The 27500-nt window shown below is 43.3% G+C and overlaps 1 protein-coding gene across 1 annotated transcript in view; it reads right to left on the minus strand.

Annotated features, from left to right (window-relative positions):
* The window catches only part of LOC138967769 (sucrase-isomaltase, intestinal-like), a 65757-nt gene that overhangs the window by 33045 nt on the left and 5212 nt on the right, over positions 1–27500 (minus strand). Inside the window, exons 4-24 of the mRNA XM_070340424.1 lie at positions 23625–23779; positions 22943–23114; positions 22435–22534; positions 21949–22061; positions 21001–21126; positions 20257–20388; positions 19589–19726; positions 13556–13672; positions 12361–12487; positions 11689–11839; positions 10199–10332; positions 7630–7664; positions 6827–6943; positions 5603–5751; positions 4976–5060; positions 3255–3311; positions 2499–2623; positions 2113–2213; positions 1559–1608; positions 776–940; positions 394–455 (exon numbers count right to left, since the gene is read on the minus strand). Of these exons, the coding sequence (XP_070196525.1) occupies positions 394–455; positions 776–940; positions 1559–1608; positions 2113–2213; positions 2499–2623; positions 3255–3311; positions 4976–5060; positions 5603–5751; positions 6827–6943; positions 7630–7664; positions 10199–10332; positions 11689–11839; positions 12361–12487; positions 13556–13672; positions 19589–19726; positions 20257–20388; positions 21001–21126; positions 21949–22061; positions 22435–22534; positions 22943–23114; positions 23625–23779 (2411 nt within the window). The remainder of the gene's footprint in view (positions 1–393; positions 456–775; positions 941–1558; positions 1609–2112; positions 2214–2498; positions 2624–3254; positions 3312–4975; positions 5061–5602; positions 5752–6826; positions 6944–7629; positions 7665–10198; positions 10333–11688; positions 11840–12360; positions 12488–13555; positions 13673–19588; positions 19727–20256; positions 20389–21000; positions 21127–21948; positions 22062–22434; positions 22535–22942; positions 23115–23624; positions 23780–27500) is intronic.

A 27500-nucleotide genomic window follows, 5' to 3' on the forward strand; every position in this document is an offset into this window, starting at 1 on the left:
ATCGTCTTCCATCGTCTTCCATTGTCTTCCATCGTCTCCCATCGTCTTCCATTGTCTCCCATCGTCTCCCATCGTCTGCCATTGTCTCCCATCGTCTTCCATTGTCTTCCATTGTCTTCCATCGTCTTCCATTGTCTTCCATTGTAAGCTTTGTTGGTTGATGCGGACAGGTTCCTCTTGTTTACATAGATCTAATAATCTTTTCGAGCTTTGGACGTTGTGTAGTTACCTTCTTTTACTTTGACTGTAATGAACATACATTCAAATAATTATGGTAATTGTGAAGTCATCCTAGACCATGAAGATTCTTCTTCATTAAAGTTTGAAAAGTACGACAAGAAGCATATAAAGCAATATTGTTCTCCTGACCGTACAAAAATAGGGTGCTCTTACATCCAAGCAATTGTGAAGTTATCCGAGAGCATGAAGGTATCGTTTAGGGTAACGTTCAGCACCTGAAAGAGAGCAAACGTTCAAATCATTCTGATGAATAGTGTTGAAAGTATCTTGTCATCCGTGAACTAACATGTTTCGATTCAACGCTTTGCTTATTTTTCATTTAATATTTTTTTTCTACGTCAATCTAAAAGCACACTTTGTTATTTATCATATACTATTACTCTACATACATTGAAGCAAAAGCACACCGAAGTTTAACACAAACAGTTCTGTTTCATGAATGCTGTGGTCGAATAACTTGAAGAGAAAAACGGTGTATTTGAAGTTAGCTCCTGCCCTTAAACATACACACCTGCAGTCCAACAAACATACACACCTGCACGTATGGGTCGAAGGAAAATTGTGGATAGAACGTGCTCCCGTCAGATCTTGTGGCTATGACGTTCACGGCGGTCGTGACGCCATACACTATGACGTGTTCGTATAGCAGACTGGACACTTCAGACACGTTGTTGTTGACCACCGTCACATGGAGCGTTCGCTGTCGGATAAAAACATCACGAATGCACCCTTACAAATAAGACATTTTAAAGTGTCTGGTGCTTTGGTAGTTAGAGGAAGACTGATAGACCTTTTTGTCTAGTGCTTTGGTGGTTTGAAAAAAGCCGATAACGCACCAGACTTTTTCAAATCTTTAACAGTTCTCCCGCCCTGCGTAAGAGCAAATTAAGAGCCAGTAAAGCCATTGGACATAAATATGACCGAGCTCATGACCATTGAAAAACAAATGTATTTTGTTTGGGTACGTGTGCATACCGTCAAAAGAAAAGAGTTCAACATACTGTTCACTCTTCAATTCAAACCTGACGTCTGACAGGAACTGAGGTGGCAAACAATTAACAAAAAGAGAGTAGAAAACACGTACAGGCAGACGAATAGACAGACAGGCAACATCTCTGTCTCGCCGTACCTTTACCACCCCCCATCCCCCCCCCCCCTCTCTTTCTCTCTCTCTCTCTCTCTCTCTCTCTCTCTCTCTCTCACCACCCCCCACCCTCTCTCTCTCTCTCTCTCTCTCTCTCTCTCTCTCTCTCTCTCTCTCTCTCTCTCTCTCTCTCTCTCTCTCTCTCTCTCTCTCTTTGTTGACGATGAGCCTTACATTGTGGATTCTGTAGTTAGCCAGAAAGTAGTTTCCACTCTCGAATGTATCTGAAACGGAAAAACAACAGAAGAATCTATTTTTTTAGCATAATATTATATATCCTGTTCCCAATCAATTCGCTTCTGTAAATCTGTAAAACACAACGCAAAGATATACCTTTTGCTCAATTTAATAAACCAGTCTGGAGAGTAGGTGCGAATTAAATTAGCAGTCTTTCTCATGTGGTGGGAGGTTTTTGAGTTGACTTTTATTTATTTCCGATTTTATTTGCAGTTGGTGAGTGTGGAGGTGGTGAAAGCGTGTGTGTGTGTGTGTGTGTGTGTGTGCGTGTGCGTGTGCGTGTGTTTGTGTGTGTGTGTGTGTGTGTTTGTGTGTGTGTGCGTGTGTTTGTGTGTGTGTGTGTGTGTGTATGTGTGTGCGTTGGGGGATTTAGAGTTGTTTCGGTTTCAGTTTTATTCCTACTTCAATTTTGTGTGTGAACTATATTCGCAGTTTACAATTATTTACCTTCACCACAGAGTTAATTCTTTATCCTTTTTTGTGTGACTCACCAACAGACTGGCCATCGTCCCAGAAGAGAGAGCCATTGGCCGAAGCATTGGCCGTGTCAGGTCCGTCCAGCATGACCCGGATTTGAAAGGTGTTCATTCGACTGTAAAAAACATACCTCGGTTCGTAACTCACAATTATTTCTTGGTTCAAGTTGATAACCATTTTCGGGAAAAATAAGATTAATATGAGCTAGGAACTACCTTTTCTTCATGTTTTTTTTCTGTAAAGAAAATTTCAGAGAAAGCAACTGTCTTGATCAGCAAAAAAGGTGATGACATTTAGTCAAGTTTGTAATTCGTCCGGATCGTGGCAAATAAGGCATCTCAGTATTTCGTAAAAAAAACGAAGAAGTTTCTCGTGAAGTGAAGAACAAATTTTAGCATACCTGAAGTGAGTGTTGTTAGCAGGTTCCTGCAGAACAATGATATGTCCACCTCTCAGATGTAACTCAGGTTTGGACATCAGACTCACCGGAACTGTTTTTTCGACTGGACCCACGATAAAAGCACCCTGTTGCGACAAAAGTTAAATCAATACAAACATGCATTTAAAAGGAAAGAACTCCTGCATCGGATTGACGTTTTTTGAGTGCCAATGTTTGTTTGTTTGATTGATTGTACTTGTTTATGTTTACTTAGTTGGTGTAGTGCAAAGATCTTGGTGTGTCCGTTGGTGAGACTACGTGTGTGTTTACCTGTCCGTCGCTCGTGTGTCTGTCTACCTGTCTCCCTGCAACCCATCATCCCAATCTCTAGCCTCTCCGTACATCATTGACGCAGACAGACAAGGTATGAGTTTAAGCTGAGTTTAATTTTGCACGAGGTAGAAATCAGATCGATCTAACCCTGCAGCAGTGTGCCTTTCTCTGTCTTTCTGTATTTGTCTATGTCTCTGTATCACTCTGTATTTGTCTCTGTGTCTGTCTTTGTTTATCTGTCTCTGTCTTTATCTCTCTGTCTGTCTCTGTCTTTCTCTCTTTCTCTCTCTGTCCTCTCTCTCTTTCTCTCTCCCCCCCCCTCTCTCTCTTTCTTTCTCTCACACTCTCTCTCTCTCTCTTTCTGCCTTTGTTCAGAAATTCGATTTTCAATGTGAGTGTTCAGATCGTACCATCTCATCCTTGAATCTAGATTGATATACTTACAGTATAAAAATGATACCAACGACCATTGGGAATGTAGTAGGTCAGCTCCGTTTGATTCTGAAAATCAGTATTGTGCACGTTAAATATATAAACGCTACTCTCACTCTCAGGGACCACATGTAGGCCTACTGTACGGATTTTATATCCGAGGAGATGCCGTAAAGCATAATCAACGCAGTGCATGCATACAATACAGTCAAAACAATGTCATTTATCACAGAAAAAAGGAGGTTAGTTATCGGGACGTTTAAGGGCACACTACTTTGCGTGAACACAGGTCAGCTCACAGTCTCAGACCAGGATTGTACATAGGATAAGACGCATACCAAGCATTGATATCATAGGAACCTTCTGTGCATTGAGGGGATTTTTGTTATGAATACATTTTGTAAAAGGCACTAGTGTCTTAAAAACAAAAAAATCATTAAAAAATTTCCAAAGCAGTTAAGGTGTTGATTTTTAGTATGTGATGAAGTGGAGGGACTGGGTGGCCGAGTGGTAACGCACTTGCTCTCGGAAGCGAGAGGTTGCGAGTTCGACCCTGGGTCAGGGCGTTAGCAATTTTCTCCCCCCTTTCCTAACCTAGGTGGTGGGTTCAAGTGCTAGTCTTTCGGATGAGACGAAAAACCGAGGTCCCTTAGTGTACACTACATTGGGGTGTGCACGTTAAAGATCCCACGATTGACAAAAGGGTCTTTCCTGGCAAAATTGTATAGGCATAGATAAAAAATGTCCACAAAAATACCCGTTTGACTTGGAATGATAGGCCGTGAAAAGTAGGATATGCGCCGAAATGGCTGCGATCTGCTGGTCGATGTGAATGTGTGATGTATTGTGTAAAAAAATTCCATCTCACACGGCATAAATAAATCCCTGCGCCTTGAATATGTGCGCGATATAAATAAAAAAAAATTTAAATAAAAAATCCCTGCGCTTAGAACTGTACCCACGGAATACGCGCTATATAAGCCTCATATTGATCGATTGATTGATTGATTGATTGATTGATTGAGGGATGGTCTTATGTCTTGTAAAAGTCTGGCCAGATGTTAGACGGTGAGCCGAATTGTCATTACGAGAAGGAGTGAGCCTTTAATCATAAACAAAAAGAAAAGTTTGCTAGTTCGTAGACCTCTTGGTCTATGAAATGAACGAACAAACCAGCACTACAGAGATAAAGAACACATTTTTTTTTATCTCAGTCAAGCGTTTTCTCTTCGATCTCACATTTTAGTAATTCAAATTGAACATGTTTCAACTTAAAAGGACCAAACATACACCCAAAATCAACATCAACAACAAACAAAAACAAACAAGAAAACAAGAACAATATAAATCACTTGCAATGAAGAGCGTTTTACAATTACACACTGTGAACGGGATATAGATGTAAATGGATATATTTTCCTGAAAGCGGCGTATGGCTGCCTGAATGGCGGGGTAAAAAACGGTCATACACGTAAAAACCCAGTCATGCAAAAACATGAGTGAACGTGGGAGTTTCAGCCCATGAACGACAAAGAAGAAGAAGAAGAAGAAGAAGAAGAAGAAGAAGAAGAAGAAGAAGAAGAAGAAGAAGAATGGATATCTATGTGTCTCTTCCTCATCTAATGCAGTATCAATGATCAGAACGTACTGTGTGTATCAGCTGCCCAAGACATAAAGTAAGTGGACGATTGGAGGCATTGAACACTTGATCGGGTCACCTACGTTCAACCTACCTCGTAAAGAATGGGGGAAATGAGTAAAGCCGGGCCCCACAGGAACTGATCGTTAATACCCCGTGCCTTTGTGTCCATGGAAAATCTGTAAATGAAGTCGCAGCATGGTGAGAATGTTTGTTTTATAAAGACAGGACACAATGCATGCAGGTACGGCAGGAATATACATCACTATTCTTTTCAGCATACGGACTGTTCTTGTAATATAAACAGAATTATTTAAGGTCCAAACATGGAACACCCATGACTTGGTGACATAAATAAAGAGATGAGAAAACAAACATGTATATTCGTCATATTCATTCGCTCCAATGTTTCAGATTGATAAATACATGTTTAAATCTACCTGAAACAAATCGAGACATTACTCGAGCCCAAGGGTTCTATACAACAGTCCAAATCCTCATGCAACTCGTGCGTGTCAAACAAGTTCTTCTGGGAAGCATCAATACCAAAAAGATGGACAAACAATCAAACAAATAGACACCAGGAGAAGAAGAAGAAGGACGACACAAGCCTCCTCCCCCCCCACACAACACGTCGGTTACAACAACAACAACAACAACAAAACAACAACAACAACAACAACAACAACAACAACAACACAACCAAACATTGCGCTCTTACTCATGATGCAGAGGTCTGACGACTGTTTCCCCCTCTGTGTGCGCCTGATGGAACAGTGTGTAGAGGTAGGGAAGCAGCCAATAGCGTGTCTCCATTATCTCACGTGACGCGATTCCAACATTGTCACCTAGCGCACCAGGATGTTGTTCCTAAAACAGAATTGTAGACCATATATTATAGTAGGTGGAAGACACACCTTACACACATGGACAACCACGGATGCACACACACACAGACAACCACGAATGCACACAAACACACAGACAAACAAACAAAGACAAACAGACGTAGACTGATAGACACATATCCACGCAGATACGGATGCACGCACCCACGCACGCGCGCACGCACACATTATCTTTCCGTAAATATCTCCCCATCTGTTTCTCTCTCTGTCTCTCTCTGTCTCTCTCTCTGTCTCTCTCTCTCTCTGTGTCTCTCTCTCTTTCTCTCTCTCTCTCTCTCTATATATATATATATATATATATAGTCCTCAGGACTAGATTACCTTGCGATACGTCCCCCACAAAGGGACTTTGCTCTGTAAATCTCGGTCCCCCTTGAGGAGGGTCTGATGCTCCCAATAGGCTGTCTGTGAAGGGATACTTATATCTCTCTCTATCTCTGCTAAGAGATATTAACAAATCTCGGAAGAAAGTCTCTGCTGACTTTCAATTGTTTCTTTCACAATTTCTGATGATATATATATATATATATATATATATATATATATATATCTATATATATATATATATATATATATTTATATATATACAAACAAATATGGAAAAAATAACCAAAACAAGCCTTCACGTTTTCACCAATATATATATCTCTTTCTCTCTCTCTCTCTCTCTCTCTCTCTCTCTCTCTCTCTCTCTCTCTCTCTCTCTCTCTCTCTCTCTCTCTCTCTCTCTCTCTCTCTCTCTCTCTCTCTCTCTCTCTCTCTCTCTCTCTCTCTCGTAAGGACAAGTTGTAAGAAAATGCGTTGCCTTAAACCTCTATCCTTGTTAAATAAAGTTCCATCAGCATCATCATCATCATCATTATCCCTCTCAATCTCTCTTTCTGTTACTCACACACACACACACACACACACACACACACACACACACACACACACACACACACACACACACACACACACACACACACACACACACACACACACACACACACACGCGCGGCACAGAGTTTTAACCAATTCTAACAAATATCACTTACAATAGATCCTTTTCCGTTGTGGTTGCGACTGTACGGATAAAAAGCACCAAGCTGCATCCATCGCAAGCACAGGTCCTCCGTTGTGTTACCAAAGAAGCCACAAATGTCGGCTCCAATCTATTGATGAATAGTTTTATGAAGAGTCGAGCAAAGCTTATAGGATAAAAGGTGCTCTTTCGTGTATTGCTTCAAATTATAGACCCGCAAATTGATGTTCTTGTGAATGTTTTGTATGATTTCTTCATATTAAAAAGTTTAATTTATCAACCAATCTTATTTTTGAATAGTGAAGAACGGTCAATTGAATTTGTGCAAGCTCGTAGTCTAAAAGGAACTCTGACTACTAATAGTAGGCCTACATGACTGTGTACTGGCTGTATATGTGAAATTAATTTAGAAATCTAAACAGGTACCCTAATTCACTCCAAACAGAAGTGTTCCACTTTTGAACACATTTCTATGACAGTTTGGGAACATAATTTTATTGTGACACAGTATAATGCACACCAGTGTTCAAAGGGTAAACACACGTGTTCTTTTGGCCCCTAGTGTTTATCATGTGTGCTACTTTTGCTGGTAGAACTATGTATTATGTTACAATGTGTTCAAAGCTTGTCACAGAAACAAAAGTGGAACATTTCTGTTTAGATTGTACGGAAATATAAGGTAACGAAAAGTGAAGTGTGCAGCTAACTTGTTTGGAACGTTGAATACTGTACCAATGTTAAATGCAAAGAACCAGGTGTAAATCCAAATAAGTATTTAATGCAGCACTTGATAGCAAGCACAAATTGTGTACTTACGTAAGGAATTCCAAATAGGTTGAAATCCAACATTCCTGAAAGAAAACAAAAGCACGTATTAATATATGCCGGCTTTTTACATTTAGTCAAGTTTTGACTAAATGTTTTAACATAGAGGGGGGAATCGAGACGAGGGTCGTGGTTTATGTGTGTGTGTGTCTTGTCTGTCTGTGTGTGTGTGTGGAGCGATTCAGACTAAACTACTGGACCGATCTTTATGAAATTTGACATGAGAGTTCCTGGGAATGATATCCCCGGATTTTTTTTCTTTCGATAAATGTCTTTGATGACGTCATATCCGGCATTTTGTAAAAGTTGAGGCGGCACTGTCACACCCTCATTTTTCAATAAAATTGATTGACATTTTGGCCAAGCAATATTCGACGAAGGCCGGACTTTTGTATTGCATTTCAGCTTGGAGGCTTAAAATTTAATTGCTGACTTTGGTCATTAAAAAACTGAAAACTGTAATTAAAATTATTTTTTTTATAAAACGATCCAAAAATATCATATTGTTCATCATTTTCTGGTTCCAAAAACATATAATCATGTTATATTCGGATTAAAAACAAGCTCTGAAAATAAAAATATAAAAATTATGCTAATAAATTTCCGAAATCGATTTAAAAACAATTTCATCTTATTCCTTGTCCGTTCCTGATTCCATAAACATATAGATATGATATGTTTGGATTAAAAACACGTTCAGAGAGTTAAAAAGAATAGAGATATAAAAAAGCGGGCTATCCTCCTTAGCGCAACCGCTACCGCGCTTTTCTGTATTGTTAATTTCACTGCCTTTGCCAGGAGCGGTGGACAGACGATGCTACGAGTGTACGCTCTTGCGGAAAAAATGCAATGCGTTCAGTTTCATTCTGTGAGTTCGACTGAGCTTGACTAAATGTTGTATTTTCGCCTTACGCGACTTGTTTATGCTTAATAAAGGTTTTAGTCAGTTGCAACACAGTAACTGTCGCTACAATCAAAAGAAAGTTAGAACAAGTCCATGCAAATCCCTGTACATATCTAATACTAAATCGGCCAACGGCAAAATCGACAGAATACGAAACTTGTTGCAGGAATTTGTTTTCTTAACAGTTTTAGCAAACTCTAATAGTTGTTGGCAGTCTTTGGCGTTCGCTTTTGCCTACCGTGAATCAAGGTTCGTCAATTCTTCCAAAATGTCCACAAAGTGTTCGGCAATTTGAGATAAGACTTCGTCGTTTCGCCAATGGCCGACGCCAAAAGACACCACAGATCACTTGATGTTGACCCCAAAAAATGAAACTATTTGTGTAGTAATGTGATACAGTAGAGAGAGAAAGACAACCCCTCTCTCTCTGTCTCTGTCTCTGTCTGTCTCTCTCTGTCTCTGTCTCTCTCTGTCTCTCTGTCTCTCTGTCTCTCTGTCTCTCTCTCTCTCTCTCTCTCTCTCTCTCGCTCTCTGTCTGTCTCTGTCTCTCTCTCTCTCTCTCTCTCAACCCACGAAGAAGGACGCACAGCCCAAAGGACAACAAAAAAAACCCCACAAAATATTACAAATAAAAAAAATTAAAAATAACAGAAAAACAGATGGAAGAAAAAAAAGAAAGAAAGACAGGGTTTTGTAGAGCGTTCCGCGTGCAACTGAAATGCAAACTTAAAAAAAAAAATGCTTACATCTTTTTACATTTAGTCAAGTTTTGACTAAATGTTTTAACATAGAGGGGGGAATCGAGACGAGGGTCGTAGTGTATGTGTGTGTGTGTGTGTGTGTGTGTGTGTGTGTGTGTGTGTGTGTGTGTGTGTGTGTCTGTGTGTGTGTGTGTGTGTGTGTCTGTGTATGTGTGTAGAGCGACTGGGCCGATCTTTATGAAATTTGACATGAGAGTTCCTGGGTATGATATCCCCGGATGGTTTTTTTCATTTTTTCGATAAATAACTTTGAGGACGTCATATCCGGCTTTTTGTAACAGTTGAGGCGGCACTGTCACACCCTCATTTTTTAATTAAATTGATTGAAATTTTGGCAAAGCAATCTTCGACGAAGGTCGGGGTTTGGTATTGCATTTCAGCTTGGTGGCTTAAAAACTAATGAGTGAGTTTGGTCATTAAAAATCGGAAACTTCTAATTAAAATTATTTTTTTATTAAACGATCCAAAAACAATTTCATCTTATTCTTCGTCATTTTCTGATTCCAAAAACATATACATATGTTATATTTGGATTAAAAACAAGCTCTGAAAATTAAAAATATAAAAATTATGATCAAAATTAAATTTCCGAAATCGTTTTAAAAACTATTTCATCTTATTCCTTGTCGGTTCCTGATTCCGAAAACATATAGATATGATATGTTTGGATTAAAAACACGCTCAGAAAGTTAAAACGAAGAGAGGTACAGTAAAGCACAGCGCAATCGCTACCGCGCCAAACAGGCTCGTCACTTTCACTGCCTTTTGCACTAGCGGCGGACTACGTTCAGTTTCATTCTGTGAGTTCCACAGCTTGACTAAATGTAGTAATTTCGCCTTACGCGACTTGTTTATATTTCCTACTCATTACTTGTGTACCACATCGTCGCCTTACCTATTATGGAGTCGCGGAGATGTTCCCACCCACTGTAGTTATCCCCTAGCCAGTGTCCGGCATCCTTGCCGCTACCGGGGAACGTCGACCGTGTGATCACCAGACTTCTCTCCCTTGTCGCCGCTCTTGCCGCTCTGAAGTTAAAAAGGAGGAAAGTGTGTTTAGATGTGTCACATTATGGCAGTGAAACGTCGACACTGAATGGGAGGTATGTCAAGAAATAAACATACAAATAACAACACTAACTTGTATTGTCCATTAAAATGTTACATTAAAATGCGAGCCCTTCGCGCCATACTCGGAATTTAGTGGAAGGACCGGATCACCAACGTCGTAATGATTTAGCGCGCTAACTCCGCCAGCATCGAATATGTGATCATGAAGGCCCAGCTCCGATGCCGGGTTGGCCATGCCATCCACATGGAGGAGCACCGCATGCCAAGGCGCCTTCTGAACGGAGAAAATGAATGTGGCAAAAGATACGATACCGGCAAAGAAACGATACAAAGACTCGGTCAAAGCAAATCTCCACTTGTGCAAAATCAAGCCAAAGGAGCTGGAGGGGGTATGCCCAAAGACCGTTCGCGATTGCGAGCCCTAGGCAATCAAGCCTTTGCAGACTAGTACTTTGAAGAGGCCCGTTGTCAGAGACTTGTCGCTGTAACAAAGTCACGCCAAAGGGCAACACCGGCAGTGACCACAACCGACTTCCAGTGCCCTCACTGTTCCAGACTCAGCGCCTCCAGATCGATTAGACTTGCAGAGCCACCCCCGAGTACATCGATAAGCTGAATAATGCAAAACGTCTTCTTTGGATCCGAAGGACAACCACCATTGAGACAGTATTTGTGTGTGTGTGTGTATGTGTGTATGTGTGCGTGTGCGTGCGTGCGTGAGTTCATAAAATTATCTTTTTCAGGTTGAATACAGAATACGAAATAGTCCATCCCAATTGATCTCCAGGAACGTGCCTTATTGTTGTGGTCACAACCACATACACTCATAGGTACCGAAACCGGCACGGTTGGCCTAGTGGTAAGGCGTTCGCCCCGTGATCGGGAGGTCGTGGGTTCGAACCCCGGCCGGGTCATACCTAAGACTTTAAAATTGGCAATCTAGTGGCTGCTCCGCCTGGCGTCTGGCATTATGGGGTTAGTGCTAGGACTGGTTGGTCCGGTGTCAGAATAGTGTGACTGGGTGAGACATGAAGCCTGTGCTGCGACTTCTGTCTTGTGTGTGGCCCACGTTATATGTCAAAGCAGCACCGCACTGATATGGCCCTTCGTGGTCGGCCTGGGCGTTAAGCAAAAAAAAAAAAAAAAACGTACCGAAACACAATGATGCTCATACAAAGAGTCAAGGAAAAAAACTAATTCCTTCGTTTAAATAAGAAGGCAAAGGGGAGACCGAAGGAGACGCATCAACACGATTGTGTATTCCAAAGCATGACCCGCCGAACGTTTACTTTCAGAGATACTGCTGCAACTTACTCCAGTGTGGGCGCGGTCTGACTCCAGCCGTAGAGACTGTGGACATCGTAGTGCCTGTACTGACCCCGGTCACCTTGTATGCCGTTCATACACACCGTCTTGTCGGACAGCGCCTTGCGGCTGTCTGGCCAGTCGTGTATGTAGGCAGCAACTGAAATAAACGAATAGAAGAGGAAATCATCTTTCAGCTCACCTTAGTTTGTTTTCCTGTAACAGAAATAACCAACACTACATGGAAAAGCACAAATTTCCAACCCGTTGTTATCGCAGACTGGCTATCAGAATCTGGGCTGCTTGGAGGGGTTGTTCACGGCATGTTGCCAGTGTAGTGTCTTTTCAAATACTATTTTTACAAAGATTCAGACCAGATTCATCTTTCAACTGGAAGTGAAAGCTCGCAACAGCAAGGTTAGCTCTACCAAGGTATGTACATGGTTAGGTGCTATCAGTCACCTGCACGTCTGGCGAAAGGACCGAGGTATTTTACGTGCCACGGCGGTGACGCGGAGATGAGACATGGATACGGTCTCGGAGTCTAGACATAACATTGACATGGATTTGAACCTATGATCCGAGAATGACAAGTTCAATGCTGTATCAGCTAGGCCACCAGAACCATCCCCCCCCACACACACACACACTCACACACACCCACCCCCGACCAACACTCACGTGGTCTGTACGGAGGATCGTCCAAGGTGTTGTTGCCGCAGTGCAGACTCCAGTAAGGTTTGTCATCCTCAGGCCAGTTCCACGGCCTCTCCTCGTTGGTGCCGAAGTTTGCTGGCTCGTTCATGTCCTGTGATGTCAAGCATGTCCGCTCTTAAAGCCACAGTTTTTCCCGAGAAAAAACAAAAAAACAAAGAAGAAGAAGAAGAAGAAGAAGAAGAAGAAGAAGAAGAAAGAGAAGAAGAAGAAGAAGAAGAAGAAGAAGAAGAAGAAGAAGAAAGAGAAGGAGGAGGAGGAGGACGACGACGAAGAAGAAAGAAGAAGAAGGAGGAGAAGAAGAAGAAAGAGAAGGAGGAGGAGGAGGAGGACGAAGAAGAAAGAAGAAGAAGAAGGAGAAGAACAACAACAACAACAACAACATTCTTTTGTTTTTCAACAACAACAACAACGACAACAACAACAACAAATCGACTCACCATCTCAGATTTAGGATAAGAACAGTCCTCAGCTTGGACACACACCAACAATCGACAGCCTACGTGTTTTCTCTGTAGAGTTTTATTTTATTTTTTTAATGAACTAATTTCCCAGATTGACACCAATAGCGTCCAAAACATTAACTCATTCAAACTAAATCCCACCCTGTACACCCAGGCTCTTGACTTGTGTGTTGTTTCGAAGAATAGGGAGCTATCTTGAAATTGATTATCCTTCGCATACATTTTTTTCTTTTTGTGTGTTTTATTGAGTATTTCTGCTTTTTGTGTGTTCGTTTAAAACAAAACTCCAGCTTTGGAAAGAATCGTATACTTTTCTTTTTTTTCACCGGAGGTACCAGAAATGAAATGAAATGGGCTGACGTAGCCGACCAGTAGTAAGATACGTACGTTGAGTCTATCCTTAATCTGTCTGTGCCTTCTTCAAATAAAATTCAGATATAAGATCACACTCACAACATGTCCGTCTGCAAACAGGAACAAAGCTGAGATTGCCTCTTCACGAAGATGAACGCAGAGGTTGAATCATCCATGATTGATATTAGGGTATTTGATTTTATTGGTAGAAAATACAAGTAACACGTATGTTTTCTTCTCTATCTGTTGACCACAACAGTCCAAACACTACAGGTTTTGTCATTTTTCTTGATGTAGGTATTAAAACTAAGCAAGTCACAGGACAGCATTGCAGTTTCACTCACAATCCAAATTCCGTCGAAGCGAATTTGATTCTGGTGTTTGACAATAAGGTCCTTCCATACTTGACTTGTGGCGCTCTTGAAGTAGTCCGGAAACACTACTTTGCCTTTCGGCCACACCTGTAAATTATGCAAAAGAAGTGATGTTACTGTGCATTATTTTGCTTGCTTTTCTTGAATATTCAACTTAAAGTTCTGCCTGTGAATTAATTCTCAACTGTGGAGCTCTATCACCATAAAGGGTATCTTCAACATTTCTTCTTGCTATTTTCTCACATCATCGACGTTTCATCTTTTGTTCATCTACATGGGGTTAGTAATGAAATAACAAGTCGCGTAAGGCGAAAATACAATATTTAGTCAAGTAGCTGTCGAACTCACAGAATGAAACTGAACGCAATGCAACGCAGCAAGACCGTATACTCGTAGTCCACCGCTCACGGCATAGGCAGTGAAATTGACAAGAAGAGCGGGGTAGTGGTTACGCTATGCTGCACAGCACGCTTTTCTGTACCTCTCTTCGTTTTAACTTTCTGAGCGTGTTTTTAATCCACACATATCATATCAATATGTTTTTGGTATCAGGAACCGACAAGGAATAAGATGAAAGTGTTTTTAAATTGATTTGGAAAATTTAATTTTGATAATAATTTTTATATATTTAATTTTCAGAGCTTGTTTTTAATCCGAATATAACATATTTATATGTTTTTGGAATCAGCAAATGATGGAGAATAAGATAAACGTAAATTTGGATCGTTTTATAAATTTTTATCTGGGACAGGCTGATCTTTCTTAACCCAGTGTGGGATTTTCAGTGGGGCGACCACCCCCAACCCAGCGCGTCCCCGGGTGGCGGATAGGGGAACGGTCTTCAGATATGGAGATCAGCCGCTTGCGGCCGCGGACCAAACTGGCTCCGGGTGGGATCCCGGAAAATCCTCCCCCCTGTGCTCTCAGGGTAGGACGTACGGGCCATGAGCTAAGGGTGAGGTAACCCCGACAGAAAACCCCGAATGCTGAAGACGGAGGACCCGGGCCGCACGGCGCATTCTAACAAACCACGGGTACACGCACTTACGCAAATGATGACACAATCAACCAGCACAGATGGAAATGGCGCTCGCCCATTGAGGACCCCCCAGGGTGGAGCAGCGTCGGGTCCCATGCCTCAAAGGGACCCAGCCCCAACTACTGGAGGTCCCTCCCGTCCGTCTTGTCACGCCAGGGGACGGGCGCAGTGGCGTGGTGGTAAGACGTCGGCCTCCTAATCGGGAGGTCGTGAGTTCGAATCCAGGTCGCTGCCGCCTGGTGGGTTAAGAGTGGAGATTTTTCCGATCTCCCAGGTCAACTTATGTGCAGACCTGCTTGTGACTTAACCCCCTTCGTGTGTACACGCAAGCACGAGACCAAGTGCGCACGGAAAAGATCCTGTAATCCATGTCAGAGTTCGGTGGGTTATAGAAACACAAAAATACCCAGCATGCCTCCCCCGAAATCGGCGTATGGCTGCCTGAATGGCGGGGTAAAAAAACGGTCATACACGTAAAAATCCACTCGTGCTAAAAACATGAGTGAACGTGGGAGTCTAAGCCCATGAACGAAGAAGAAGAAGAAGTCACGCCAGGGGACGCGGGAGGAAAGTGACTGGCACCACCACAACCAGGAAGAAACCCAGTCAGCAGCGACCTTTTCAGGTCATGCACTGGAACGCAGAAAGTATCCTGAACAAGAAGACAGAGTTGGAGCATATCCTGCATGAGAAGAACATCAACATCTGCTGTATTCAGGAGACGCACCTGACACCCCAAAAGTCCTTCAAAGTGAGAGGCTACCAATGCCTTAGGTCCGACAGAACAGACCGAAGCAAAGGAGGAATCCTGACCCTCATCAGGAACAACATCAATGCCTGTTTGATAGAAACGCACATGGAGGACTCCGAATATCAGGTGATTCGAATCCAGACGAAGACATCAGAATTCCATCTTGTCAACTTCTACTGCCCCAATGATAGACACCTCGCCCTTGACACGATCCCCGCAAAGGCCTCCAACTTCATCGTGGTGGGTGACTTCAACAGTCATTCACAGAGTTGGGGATATGACCACCTGGATCGGAGAGGAGAAGAGGTGGAGAACTGGCAGGACGACAAAGGTCTCATCCTTTTGAACAGTCCCTTTGACTGCCCTACATTCTATTCCAGAAGATGGCACACTACATCAACTCCTGACCTAGCCTTCTGCACGGAAGACATGCACCAGCTAACCAGCAGAGAGGTCGGAGAACAGCTAGGTGGAAGTGACCATCGGCCAGTCTTTTTGACCTTGGGCATGGAGTCCTGCACTGAAGCTTCCTTCCCACGGTGGAACTACAAAAGAGCGAACTGGTTCCTCTTTAGACACCGCACCAGCGAACTCACCAAAGACATCAGAGTCGAGGGTCGAGACATCAACATGGTGGCGAAGGACTTCAACATGAGCATCCTCAGAGCAGCGCGTGAGTCCATTCCCAGGGGTGCCAGGAGAGACTATAAGCCCTACTGGAGCAATGAATTGCAGGAACTGGATGATGATCTGGCAGACGCCAGAAGGGAAGCAGAAGTCAACCCGTCACAAAACAACAACATCCGCCTCCAGGAAGCCAAAGCCAAATTTCTCAAAAAGAAGCTACAGGCAAGACGGAGAAGCTGGCAAGAGAAGACAAGCTCTCTGAACCTTGAGAAGGATGGCAGAAAGCTCTGGAGGCTCACCAAGCAGTTGAATGATGAGAACACCAGCAGAGGAAAGATCACATTAGAAGAGAACGGGAAGGTGCTAACTGGAAAGCATGCTGCCAACCAATTTGCTGAAAGCTATGCAGCTGAGAGCAACCTCCATGTTAGCCCCGAGAAACAGAGAGAAGCAAGAAGAGAGAAAAGAGAGAGACCTTCCAGACAGTCGACAGTGGACGCCATGAGTCAACCACTCACACTCCACGAGCTGCACTCAGCTCTGAAAAAGTCAAAGGCGAAGAAGTCCCCTGGCCCAGACGGCATCACCAACGAGATGCTAACCCACCTTGGTAGTGCAGCAGAGAACAAGCTACTCGAGGTCTTCAACAGCAGCTGGCAAGAAGGATCGCTACCACAACTCTGGCGAGAAGCGATCATGATCCCCATCTTAAAAAAAGGGAAGGATCCAAAGAAGGCCACCAGCTATCGCCCAATCAGCCTCACCAGCTGTGTTGTGAAGACCCTTGAGAGAATTGTGAACGAGCGCCTCAGGTGGTACCTGGAATCCAGGAACCTCCTCGCCCCTGAACAAGCTGGATTCCGACAGTTCCGCAGCACTGAAGATCAGGTCACTTACCTGGCGCAAGAAGTTGAAGATGCCTTTCAGGAACAGAAGCTGGTCTTCGTCACCTGGATAGATCTTCAGAAGGCCTTTGACAAGGTCTGGAAAGATGGACTCCTTGTAAAACTGCTGAGGAAAGGCGTGTCCAGCAACATGTCCCAGTGGATTCGCTCTTACCTCTATAACCGCAGGGCAAGAGTTAACGTCGACCAGACCAAAAGCAAGAAGTTCCTCCTTCGTCATGGCGTCCCTCAGGGCGGAGTCCTCTCCCCAACACTCTTCCTTCTCTTCATCGACGATCTGGTGTCTGAGATGCCCAAGGGGATCAAAGCTGCTCTCTACGCAGACGACCTTGTGATCTGGTGCAAGGAGGAGCACGCAAGTACTGCCACCTACAGAATGCAGCAAGCGGCAGATAGGCTGAACGCATGGGCAGAAGATTGGTGCGTCTCCATCAACAAGGAGAAATCCTCCACCACCCTATTCACACTGTCGCCAAAGCAGAAAGCCGGAACCATTAGGCTTGGTGGAACTCCTCTGAGAGAGGATGAAGAAGCAACGTACCTTGGTGTCACCTTTGATAGACGGCAGACCTGGAAACCACACATTGCACAGGCAGAGACGAAGGCCCGGCGCAAGCTAGCCATACTCAGGAAGCTGGCAGGTACCACCTGGGGAGCGAACGAGAAGATACTGAAGACAGTATACCAGGGAACAATCAGACCCCACCTCGAGTACGGCTCCACAGCGTGGTCAACCTCAGCCAAGACAAACCTGCAGACCCTTGACCGTGTGCAAAACCAGGCCCTCCGACTCATCACTGGTGCAATGAAATCCACGCCCATCAAGGAAATGGAGAAGCTTACCACCATCCAACCCCTCTGTCAGAGAAGAGAAGCCAAGACTATGGTACAGGCCGAGAAGCTCAAGTGCCTACCCGACCACCCCATGAAGCACAGACTGAGCAACCTCACCAAGAACCGGCTTAAACGGAGCAGTTTTGTACACGAGAGCAAGAGACTTTCTCGACAGTACAGGGAAGTCCTTCCACAGAACACTCTACCTCTGACTCAAGAAGAAGAGGAAACCCCCAAGGCAACAGAGAAACCAGGCATCCAGATCTGCACCAGTGTTCCACATGTTACCTCAGGAGAAGATCAGAATGACACAGCTCGACAGGCACACACCTTAGCCCTGATCGACGAACAGTACCCAAAAGAGGCGTGGATCCATGTATACACCGATGGATCAGCAACTAACGCCGTGCTCAATGGAGGTGCAGGCATTCTCATCCAGTTCCCTGGGGGACATACAGCTACATCCAGCGTTGCCACTGGCAAACACTGCACAAACTATAAAGCAGAAGCAGAAGCTCTCATGCAGGCCGCCTCCTTCGTTCAGGACTCCGCAGACCCTTGCTACCAAGTTGTCTTCCTCTCGGACACCCTTTCAGTCCTTCAGGCCCTAGAGAACGACAAACTCCCACAGCTGGCCAAAGCATTACAGATGGTCAGACAAACCAGAAGAGTTGTCCTCCAGTGGATACCAGCACACTGTGGGATACCAGGAAATGAAAGGGCAGATGAGCTGGCAAAAGAAGGAGCCGTGGAAGACCAACCTGAAAACAGTGTCAGCTTTAGTGAGCAGAAGACAATCATCAAGGCATTGATGAGGCCAAGGACAAACAGAGATGACTACCACACAATGTCCAGAGAGCAGCAAGTCAACCTCATCAGACTGCGTACTGGCCACAACAGGCTCAATGCTCACATGAACCGAAAGTTCAAGCTGGCGCCATCACCAACCTGTGCCTGCGGTCAAGAGGACCAAACAGCGGAACACATCTTACAGCGATGTCCCTTACTAGATGAGGAACGAAAAGAAGTGTGGCCGTCACCAACTCCCTTGCAGACCAAACTATACGGCAGTCGACAGGAGTTGGAGAAAACGACAACATTTATCACCAGTGCTGGACTGATTGTGTAACCTCTGCGAACGCCAAGAAGAAGAAGACAATTTTCAGATTTTTAATGACCAAAGTCATTAATTAATTTTTAAGCCACCAAGCTGAAATGCAATACCGAAGTCCGGGCTTCGTCGAAGATTACTTGACCAAAATTTCAACCAATTTGGTTGAAAAATGAGGGCGTGACAGTGCCGCCTCAACTTTCACGAAAAGCCGGATATGACGTCATCAAAGACATTTATCAAAAAAATGAAAAAAACGTTCGGGGATTTCATACCCAGGAACTCTCATGTCAAATTTCATAAAGATCGGTCCAGTAGTTTAGTCTGAATCGCTCTACACACACACACACACACACACAGACACACACACAGACACACACACGCACATACACCACGACCCTCGTTTCGATTCCCCCTCGATGTTAAAATATTTAGTCAAAACTTGACTAAATATAAAAAGAGACGGAATGTAACACAGAGAGAGAAACAGAAACCGAGACAGACAGACAGACAGACAGACAGACAGACAGACAGACAGACAGACAGACAGACAGACAGACAGATAGACACAGACAGACAGACAGACAGAAACCGACAGACACATACAGACTGACAGGAAGACAAAAACAAACACACACAGACAGGCATAAAGAATAACAAACACATTTGCGCTATTCCAACATTCTGTCAATCAAAGGATCTGTACAGATATAAATAAGGAAAAACATAGACTTACAAATCCCAGCATTGAGCCATCTTCATCTGAACTGTTGGCAGGAATGTCGAAGTCTGAAGGCCACACGATGTTGGCCTTGACCTTCTTCATTTCCTCGTACGGCTCGTAGTCAGTCTCGTTCACAATGATGCAAGGATCCTGCAAATAGTCTTTCATCTGACTGTACACGTTACGGAATGTCAAACGCTAAGCCAAAATATCCCAATAATCGAGCTCAAGATGGATGTTCCGGGTTTCTGTCTAAGACTAATTTATCTCAAAATGGAAAAACGAGCCGCATCCAATGTCCTGAAATAATTCAATTAACGTCATACAATCATGTATATTTCTTCAATAAATTAGTTCGACCATACATTTGTTCTACTGACTTTGCTCTTGCTTGCACTACAGTTTCTCTCGCGTACTTGCTCTGCGGCAACAGCAAGAATCACACTTTTGCTCAGTATAAACAATTTCTCTGGCACCTGTGTACTGTGCCGTACACCTCTCTTCACAACTTTGCCGGGTGCCATACAATTTCTTACTTCATAGTCACTGCTTTATTACCTTCTTACTCTGTGACCTACATTTTTTAGACTGTTATCTATGCAACACATTTTCTCCCATGTTGTTGGATTCGTTTTTAATTCTGGCGCCAGTCGACAAAAACAAAATCGCAAATTAATTACCAGAATAATGATGGTCCTCATGCCTCCAGCACGCAACATGTCAAAGTAGTCAGCGAGTCCTGCAAAGTTGACCTGGTCAATGGTGAAGATCTTGCTCTCGTTCATGTGGTCAATGTCCGCGTACTGAACGTCCTGAAATCAGATCAGATATACAAAGAATGGTCGCTTGTGCAAACAAAAGTATTGGGTACTGGACATCCTAACATCAGACCATGCAAATCGAAGGAATCCGTTACAGGTGGTGTACTGGATCAGGTGGAAGCTTTAATGATACAGCCAAACAGTCATGGCGACCACCTCTCGATAACGACCACCTACCCATAACGACCATCCGAAAGGATACCCGAGGTTGTAGTTTTTAAAAGAATTCACTTTTCAATAGGGACTACCAATCCTCAAAGGGAGAGAGAGAGAGAGAGAGAGAGAGAGAGAGAGAGAGAGAGAGAGAGAGAGAGAGAGAGAGAGAGAGACAGACAGACAGACAGACAGACAGACAGACAGACAGACAGACAGACACAGAGAAAGAGGCAGACAGTGAGACGGACACAGACAGACAAGCACAGACAAGACAGGCACAAACACAGACATAGAGAGGCAGACAGTGCGACAGGCATAGACAGACATGCACAGACAGACAGACACACAGACACACAGACACACAGACACACAGACACAGACAGACAGACATTGTATTTTTTCCCTCCATAATTCCTCCTTTCGTCTTGATTGGTGTAGTTAGCCTACCTGTGGAATGTCATAACTCTTGGTCTGCTCCACGGCTCTTTGCATGTTGGTCAGATTGTTGTAACCATAGCGACACAGCTGGAAGCCCAGGGACCAGTAGGGTGGCATCATTGGTCGACCAATCATCTACAAGCAGAAAGCCATAAAACAGAAAGTCAGTAGGCATGTGAGGGAGCGATTGAGTGCATGATCGAGAATGATCGTGCGCGCGCGAGAGAAAGAAAGAGAGAGAGAGAGAGAGAGAGAGAGAGACAGAGACAGAGACAGAGACAGAGAGAAGGAGAGAGACAGAGTCATGGACAGAGAGACAGTCAGACAGAGACAGAGAGGGGGGAGAAGAGAGAGAGAGAGAGAGAGAGAGAGAGAGAGAGAGAGAGAGAGAGAGAGAGAGAGAGATAGAGAGAGAGACTCAAATCAAATAAAATTTTATTTTACGAGGATAAGCAATACAAACGAGCTTTTTTTTCAACCAGCCTTCGCCCAGAGAGGGACTACTCTAATCATATATATATATAAATACACACGTCAGAGACACAGACAGACAGACTAACACACAGACTGACACGAATACAGGAGAGACAGAGAGAGTGACGGACAGAGGCAGACACACAGACAGACATGCACACACACACATATAGGCTTACACAGACATACAGACACATAGAAAGAGACATAGCTAGGCACACATGGACACAAACACAGGAACGTAGACAAAATGAGAGATCGAAAGGTTTAGGGAACAAAATAAATCACATATACAACAGTTTTCTTAACGAAAAAACAAATCATTGCTGCGAGAGAAATGGTTGCAACAGTTAGGACTGTGACGTTAACACAGAAAATATGGAGGGTTAAGAATTTCAAATTTAGCCCCGAACAACCAGCAAAAAAGGGTGTATCTCAGAAACAAGGACAACAGAGGTAATACTATGTCTTCACTGAAACTACCTGTGTGTACTGCTGCACGACGTTCTCAGGACTGGGTCCCAGGAAGACGTAGAAATCCAGAACACCGCCAATAGTCCGCCACGTCAACATGGGGCCGGGACTCAGCTCGTATTCTGTCATCAAGATACGTACACAATTACAAATACAATTAAACCAATAATATTAGGTAAAAACAAATTGGAATCAAAAGATGAGATGATATGCGATGAGATGTGATGTGATGAGATGAGAGAAGATGATGAGATGATATGAGATGAGATGAGGTCAGCTCAGCTCAGCTCAGCTCAGCTCAGATCAGATCAGATCAGATCAGATCAGATCAGATCAGATCAGATCAGATCAGATCAGATCAGACAAGATATGACAAGACATTACAAGCTAAGATGAGATTCGTTGAGCGCTAACGGTTCAGGAAGAGTTTTATGAGACCTGTGGAGACATTGGCCTCAAATCACCTCGCCCAACTCTGTGTTTTGGCACTCTCACCCTGTGCGTTGCTGTTGAGAAGAAAAACACCGTGTGTGTTGCCATGCGCGTCCTCCACACACGTGTAGAATGGGTGTACTCCGTACAAGTTCGCATCTCCCTGCAAATCATACAGAGTCATCGTTTTACATCTGAAGTCATCAATTAACAAACAAAGAAACTAAAAAAAACCCTAAAAACAATAAATCAATAATCAGCTACGCAAGCATAACTCTAACACCAACATAACACCACCACAACCACAAACAACAACCACACACCAAACGACCCCCCCTTCCCCCCCCCCACACCCACATGCAGAGTCTCTTACACTTTACTTGTAACCATTTCTGTGATTTTTTCATTTATTCATTTTGGGAGGAGAGGGGGTGGGGGGGGGAGGGGTTAGTGGTTTTGTAGTTTGTTTTATTGGCATTTTTATATACTATTATTTGTGTGTTGATGTTTCATGTTGTGTGTGTGTGCTAGTAGTCGACAACGTAAATTAACATGGCCAGACAAATCCTACCCCTGGTGGCTGATCTCTGGAGAAAGCGGGCCAGCTGTGTGTCTTGGAGAAGTCCCGTCTGAAGGTGCGGCGGGAGTGTTCCCCCAGTCCGTACAGGTCAGCGGAGGGCAGTCTGGTGGTCAGCTGTAGGAACTGGTCGGACAGCACCAGGCCTCCCGGACCCGTGTCAAATCTGGAATAACATTTTGATATCACTGGAACCATTTACATCAAGAAGATTTTATTCTGAAAATAGAAGTGTACAAATTGAATTTATTTCAAATGATGGCACCACATTCAATATTTATGATAGTGCTTTGTAGCAACGATCAAATGGAACAAAGCGAAACAAGCAAACAAAGGAGAAACAATAATGTTATAACTCATGAGAGTAAACGATCGCGCGCGCACACACACACACACACACACACACACACACACACACACACACACACACACACACACACACACATGCACACAAACATAAACATACACACAAACATAAACATACACACACACACACACACACACACACACACACACACACACACACACACACACACACAAGCATGCACACACATTCACCTAGTACAGAGAGACAGACTGATCACTGAGCAACGTGTATGTTCTACAAAATTAACCAATACCAAACAGCAGCCATCTGATTGCATAATTATGATGTATCTGCTAGAATTGCACTTACATGACTTTGCCTGTTGAGTTACGAGTGATCACGAACGACAACTTGGATCTGTTCGTGACGTGAAAGTTGTACAAGGGGTTGTCTGCCCCTAGGTTAGGAAGGTGCATCTCGACAGGAACACGATAGCGTCGCGGGGAGGCATAGAAGTCGTCAAGCTAAATATGTAATAACATAGTTATAGATACATTGATAAATAACAAGACAATTTAATAAAATAGATGCAATAGGTAAACAACAACAAACAAACAAAAAACATACATGAAATAAAAAATTAAATAAAGAGAGATAATAGATATACACAATCACTAATACATATTTGCACAAGTATAATGCATGTCAACGCTTGCACCACAGTGAATGATCGTATTAAATACATTAAAATACTTGACAAATACTGAATATACGCTCGTATATAATTACCTTACTGATTGACAGGGACACAAGTGCGGAAACATGATTTGATCATTAGTGGTCCTGTTATACATTCAATTGCAATATGAGGTCATACTGACATCGCATTTACGCGTTACTGGCATTGTGTCGAATATATGCGTATTGGCTATATATCCAACACGATATTGGGCATACTTGACACGAAAGGCCACGTGTATAGTCACAGACAGGCAAGTATAGACAGACAGACAGACATACTGAAAGACACACACACACACACACACGCACGCATGCACGCACGCACACGCACGCACACACACACACACACACACACGCACGCACGCACGCACGCACGCACGCACACACTCTCACACACACACACACACACACACACACACACACACACACACACACACACACACACACAGTCACATGCACGAACTCATCTGTACACATACCCGCTTTCGCACATACTGAATTTATTTGTACCTAGTGTGAATACTTTTTATATTTAGTCAAGATAACGTGATAACGTCCCTCCGCACATGCGCGTTTTTGCCCGAAACACTATACAGTGAAACCCCTCTGTATAGTCCCCCCAAAATATGAGAAAGGCAGGGGAGGGTGGTGGGGGGGGGGGGGGTCGGAGTTGTCTTATAAAAGGAAGATGGGGGAGTCTTAAAAAGGGATGAGGGAGTCTTAAAAGGGATGGCGGAGTCTTAAAAAGGATGAGGGAGTCTTAAAAGGGATCGGGGAGTCTTAAAAAGGATGAGGGAGTCTTAAAAAAGGATGGGGGAGTCTTAGAAAGGGAGTCTTAAAACTATAAAAGGGAGGGGGGAGTCTTAAAAGGGGGGTTCCACTGTACCGTAGTGTAGAATAAGTCAAATGATCACGCGATATCGCTTGGCGTTGTATCAATAAATCAGGTGCTTGAATGAAACGCCTTTTCTGTTGTGACTGGTGTAAAAAAGATACCCTGCGTTTAGAAAAAACCCACAAAGTCTAACTTCGAACGACCCTTATTTCTTCCAATTTCATGCAAAGCACGTTTCTCAGACTCAAGTTACAGGAATTCAAATTCAAGTAGGCCCCTATTTACAAAATACGCGGGTTCGTTTTCACATGTTAAACACGTAGGGTCTGTTTGCCTGCTAACTTAACTTCTCCAAAGGACAATACCGCTTTGAGTTACACTGAGAACGAATGACAGTTTTTTTTTTAAAGGAACAGAAGCACTATGACCCAGTTGAAGTTAAATAAATTATATCGGCCAAAGTGTGCGCGATTTGTAAGGCTCAAATTTACATCATGAAGTTTATCCAATGCGAAATAAGTAACCAATCATTTTTTAAAGTAAATTATTATTGAAAAAAAAGAGAAGATAAATAAACAAATACATTTTGAAAAGTAAATGAATACATAAATATATCAATACACTAACAAATGAATTAATAAATAGAAAGGATTGAAAAAAAAAAGCATATGAAAACATTGGAGAAAAAGTCACAGAAAATTACACAAATTCTCCGCAAATAAGATTGCTCGCAATTTCTGAAAGTAACAGAGACGACCTTATGACCGAGTTTGAAGTTATATAATTTTACAATTATAAAAACTCTATGCATACGTCAAAAGACGGAAACTGTGTTAGTGCAACAGTCCGCGCCCTCCTAGTTATGCAAGCGGTTTTTTAAAACTGTTTTTTTCTCATTCAAAGTATTGTGCGTGTGTCGAGTATTCAATGTTTAATCTTCTTTCTGTTCAAACATAGTGTATCCCTTTCGATGGTCCAAACGGCTCAGCAACAGTGCTTTTGAAATCTTGAGTTTCGTTCTCTTGTGTCCTCAAGGAAATTGCTTCGTGGTTTGGTGGTATGCAAAAGAAGCGAATGAATTTTGCATAATTATATTGACATTGGTGTCAAGTAAGAAATGAATTGAGCACAACAGTTCACACTTTACGCACAGAGCACCCACGATGTTGATATTTGGTATCAGTCAAAGTGGATGAATTGTTTTACCCCAGTTAAAAACCTGGAGGCGGTCCTTAATTGAGCCCGAAGTCGACTTCCCGAAGACTTCCCGAAGTCTTTTTTTTTTTACTGAAAAGTCAGTGCTAAAGCTCCGTGCGGCCAGCTAGCTGCGCGAAGTATACTTCGCGTACTAGACTTCGCCCAGTTAATGTGAGGCTTAACTTGACCTAAACATAAGAAGAAGAATTATTTACACGGGTTGGACTATGCTGTAAAGCGTTTAGTATTGTTTGCATTTAAAGCAAACACAGAGATCTGACAAGCTATATAGCCTTGGCGTTGTTTAATCAAACGAACGCTTAAACCTGTGAGTAGATACATGTATCGGTTTATCAGTCCAACGTTCAAGTCCAATGAGCGTATCTATCTATATATACGGCCTGTGTCTGTCTGTCTGTCTGTGTGTTCGCGATGCACGGCCAAAGTTCTCGATGGATCTGCTTCAAATTTGGTGGGCAAATTTAGGTAGACCCCGGACACAACCTGGTCGATGAGAATTTTGAACACGTGCTCTCAGCGCGCACCGCTGAACCGATTTTGGTTTTTCTGTAGATCCACTACATCCATTCCCAGTAACTCTTCCTTATCTTCTCCAGTGTTTTGCGCGTGTATCTCCCTTCCTTCGTGTGGCGTCAATCCATATTCCCGTTACTATTTTTTAGAAGGTCACTGCACTGTCCAGAACGCGGCTTTCCTTGAATGTACCCGTAAGTTGTCCTCACTGTAAAAGTGCAAAGGTCGAATCTATTTATCGAAAAATCCACTGTCATCTATCTCTATATATTCATATAGATAGATATATACGGCTTCTGTGTGTGTGTGTGTGTGTGTGTGTGTGTGTGTGTGTGTGTGTGTGTGTGTGTGTGTGTGTGTGTGTGTGTGTGTGTGTGTGTGTGTGTGTGTGTGTATGTGTGTGTGTGTGTGTGTAGGCAACACCTGTGGATTGTAGAGTTCTGTTTGTGATGGGGTCTGGCGGCTTTTGTCTCTCTGTATGTTCTGGCCTTCCTTTGAGAAGCCATAACAGTTATTATAGGGCTTAGAAATAAGCTCTAAAATTCTCAATCCCGTTTGAGAGGACTTCGCCTTCAAAGGTGATTGTGGTGTTTCGGCACTCGGTTACATTTGACGTCGTCGACAGGGATGGGACTCGACATGATATATTCAGGAATGGCATTACTGATTAGGCCACTGAATCATTTTCGTGCTGTTCCCATTCCACCAACCTGGGAGGGACCTAAGCTTGGCGGGTCCATGGTTCGGAACTTTGGGGACAAAGTTCATTCAAAGGGGGTCGAGTGTGACAGGGAGACTACCGTCGCCCTTCACAGCAGACTCTGCAGAGTTGTTCGCCTTACAAGTTGTCAGCTATTTATAGCTAGCTCGCCAGGCAACACCTGTGGATTGTAGAGTTCTGTTTGTGATGGGGTCTGGCGGCTTTTGTCTCTCTGTAT

This window comes from Littorina saxatilis, linkage group LG5 (genome assembly GCF_037325665.1).
Source record: "Littorina saxatilis isolate snail1 linkage group LG5, US_GU_Lsax_2.0, whole genome shotgun sequence".
In the NCBI taxonomy this organism is placed as follows: Eukaryota; Metazoa; Mollusca; class Gastropoda; order Littorinimorpha; family Littorinidae; genus Littorina; species Littorina saxatilis.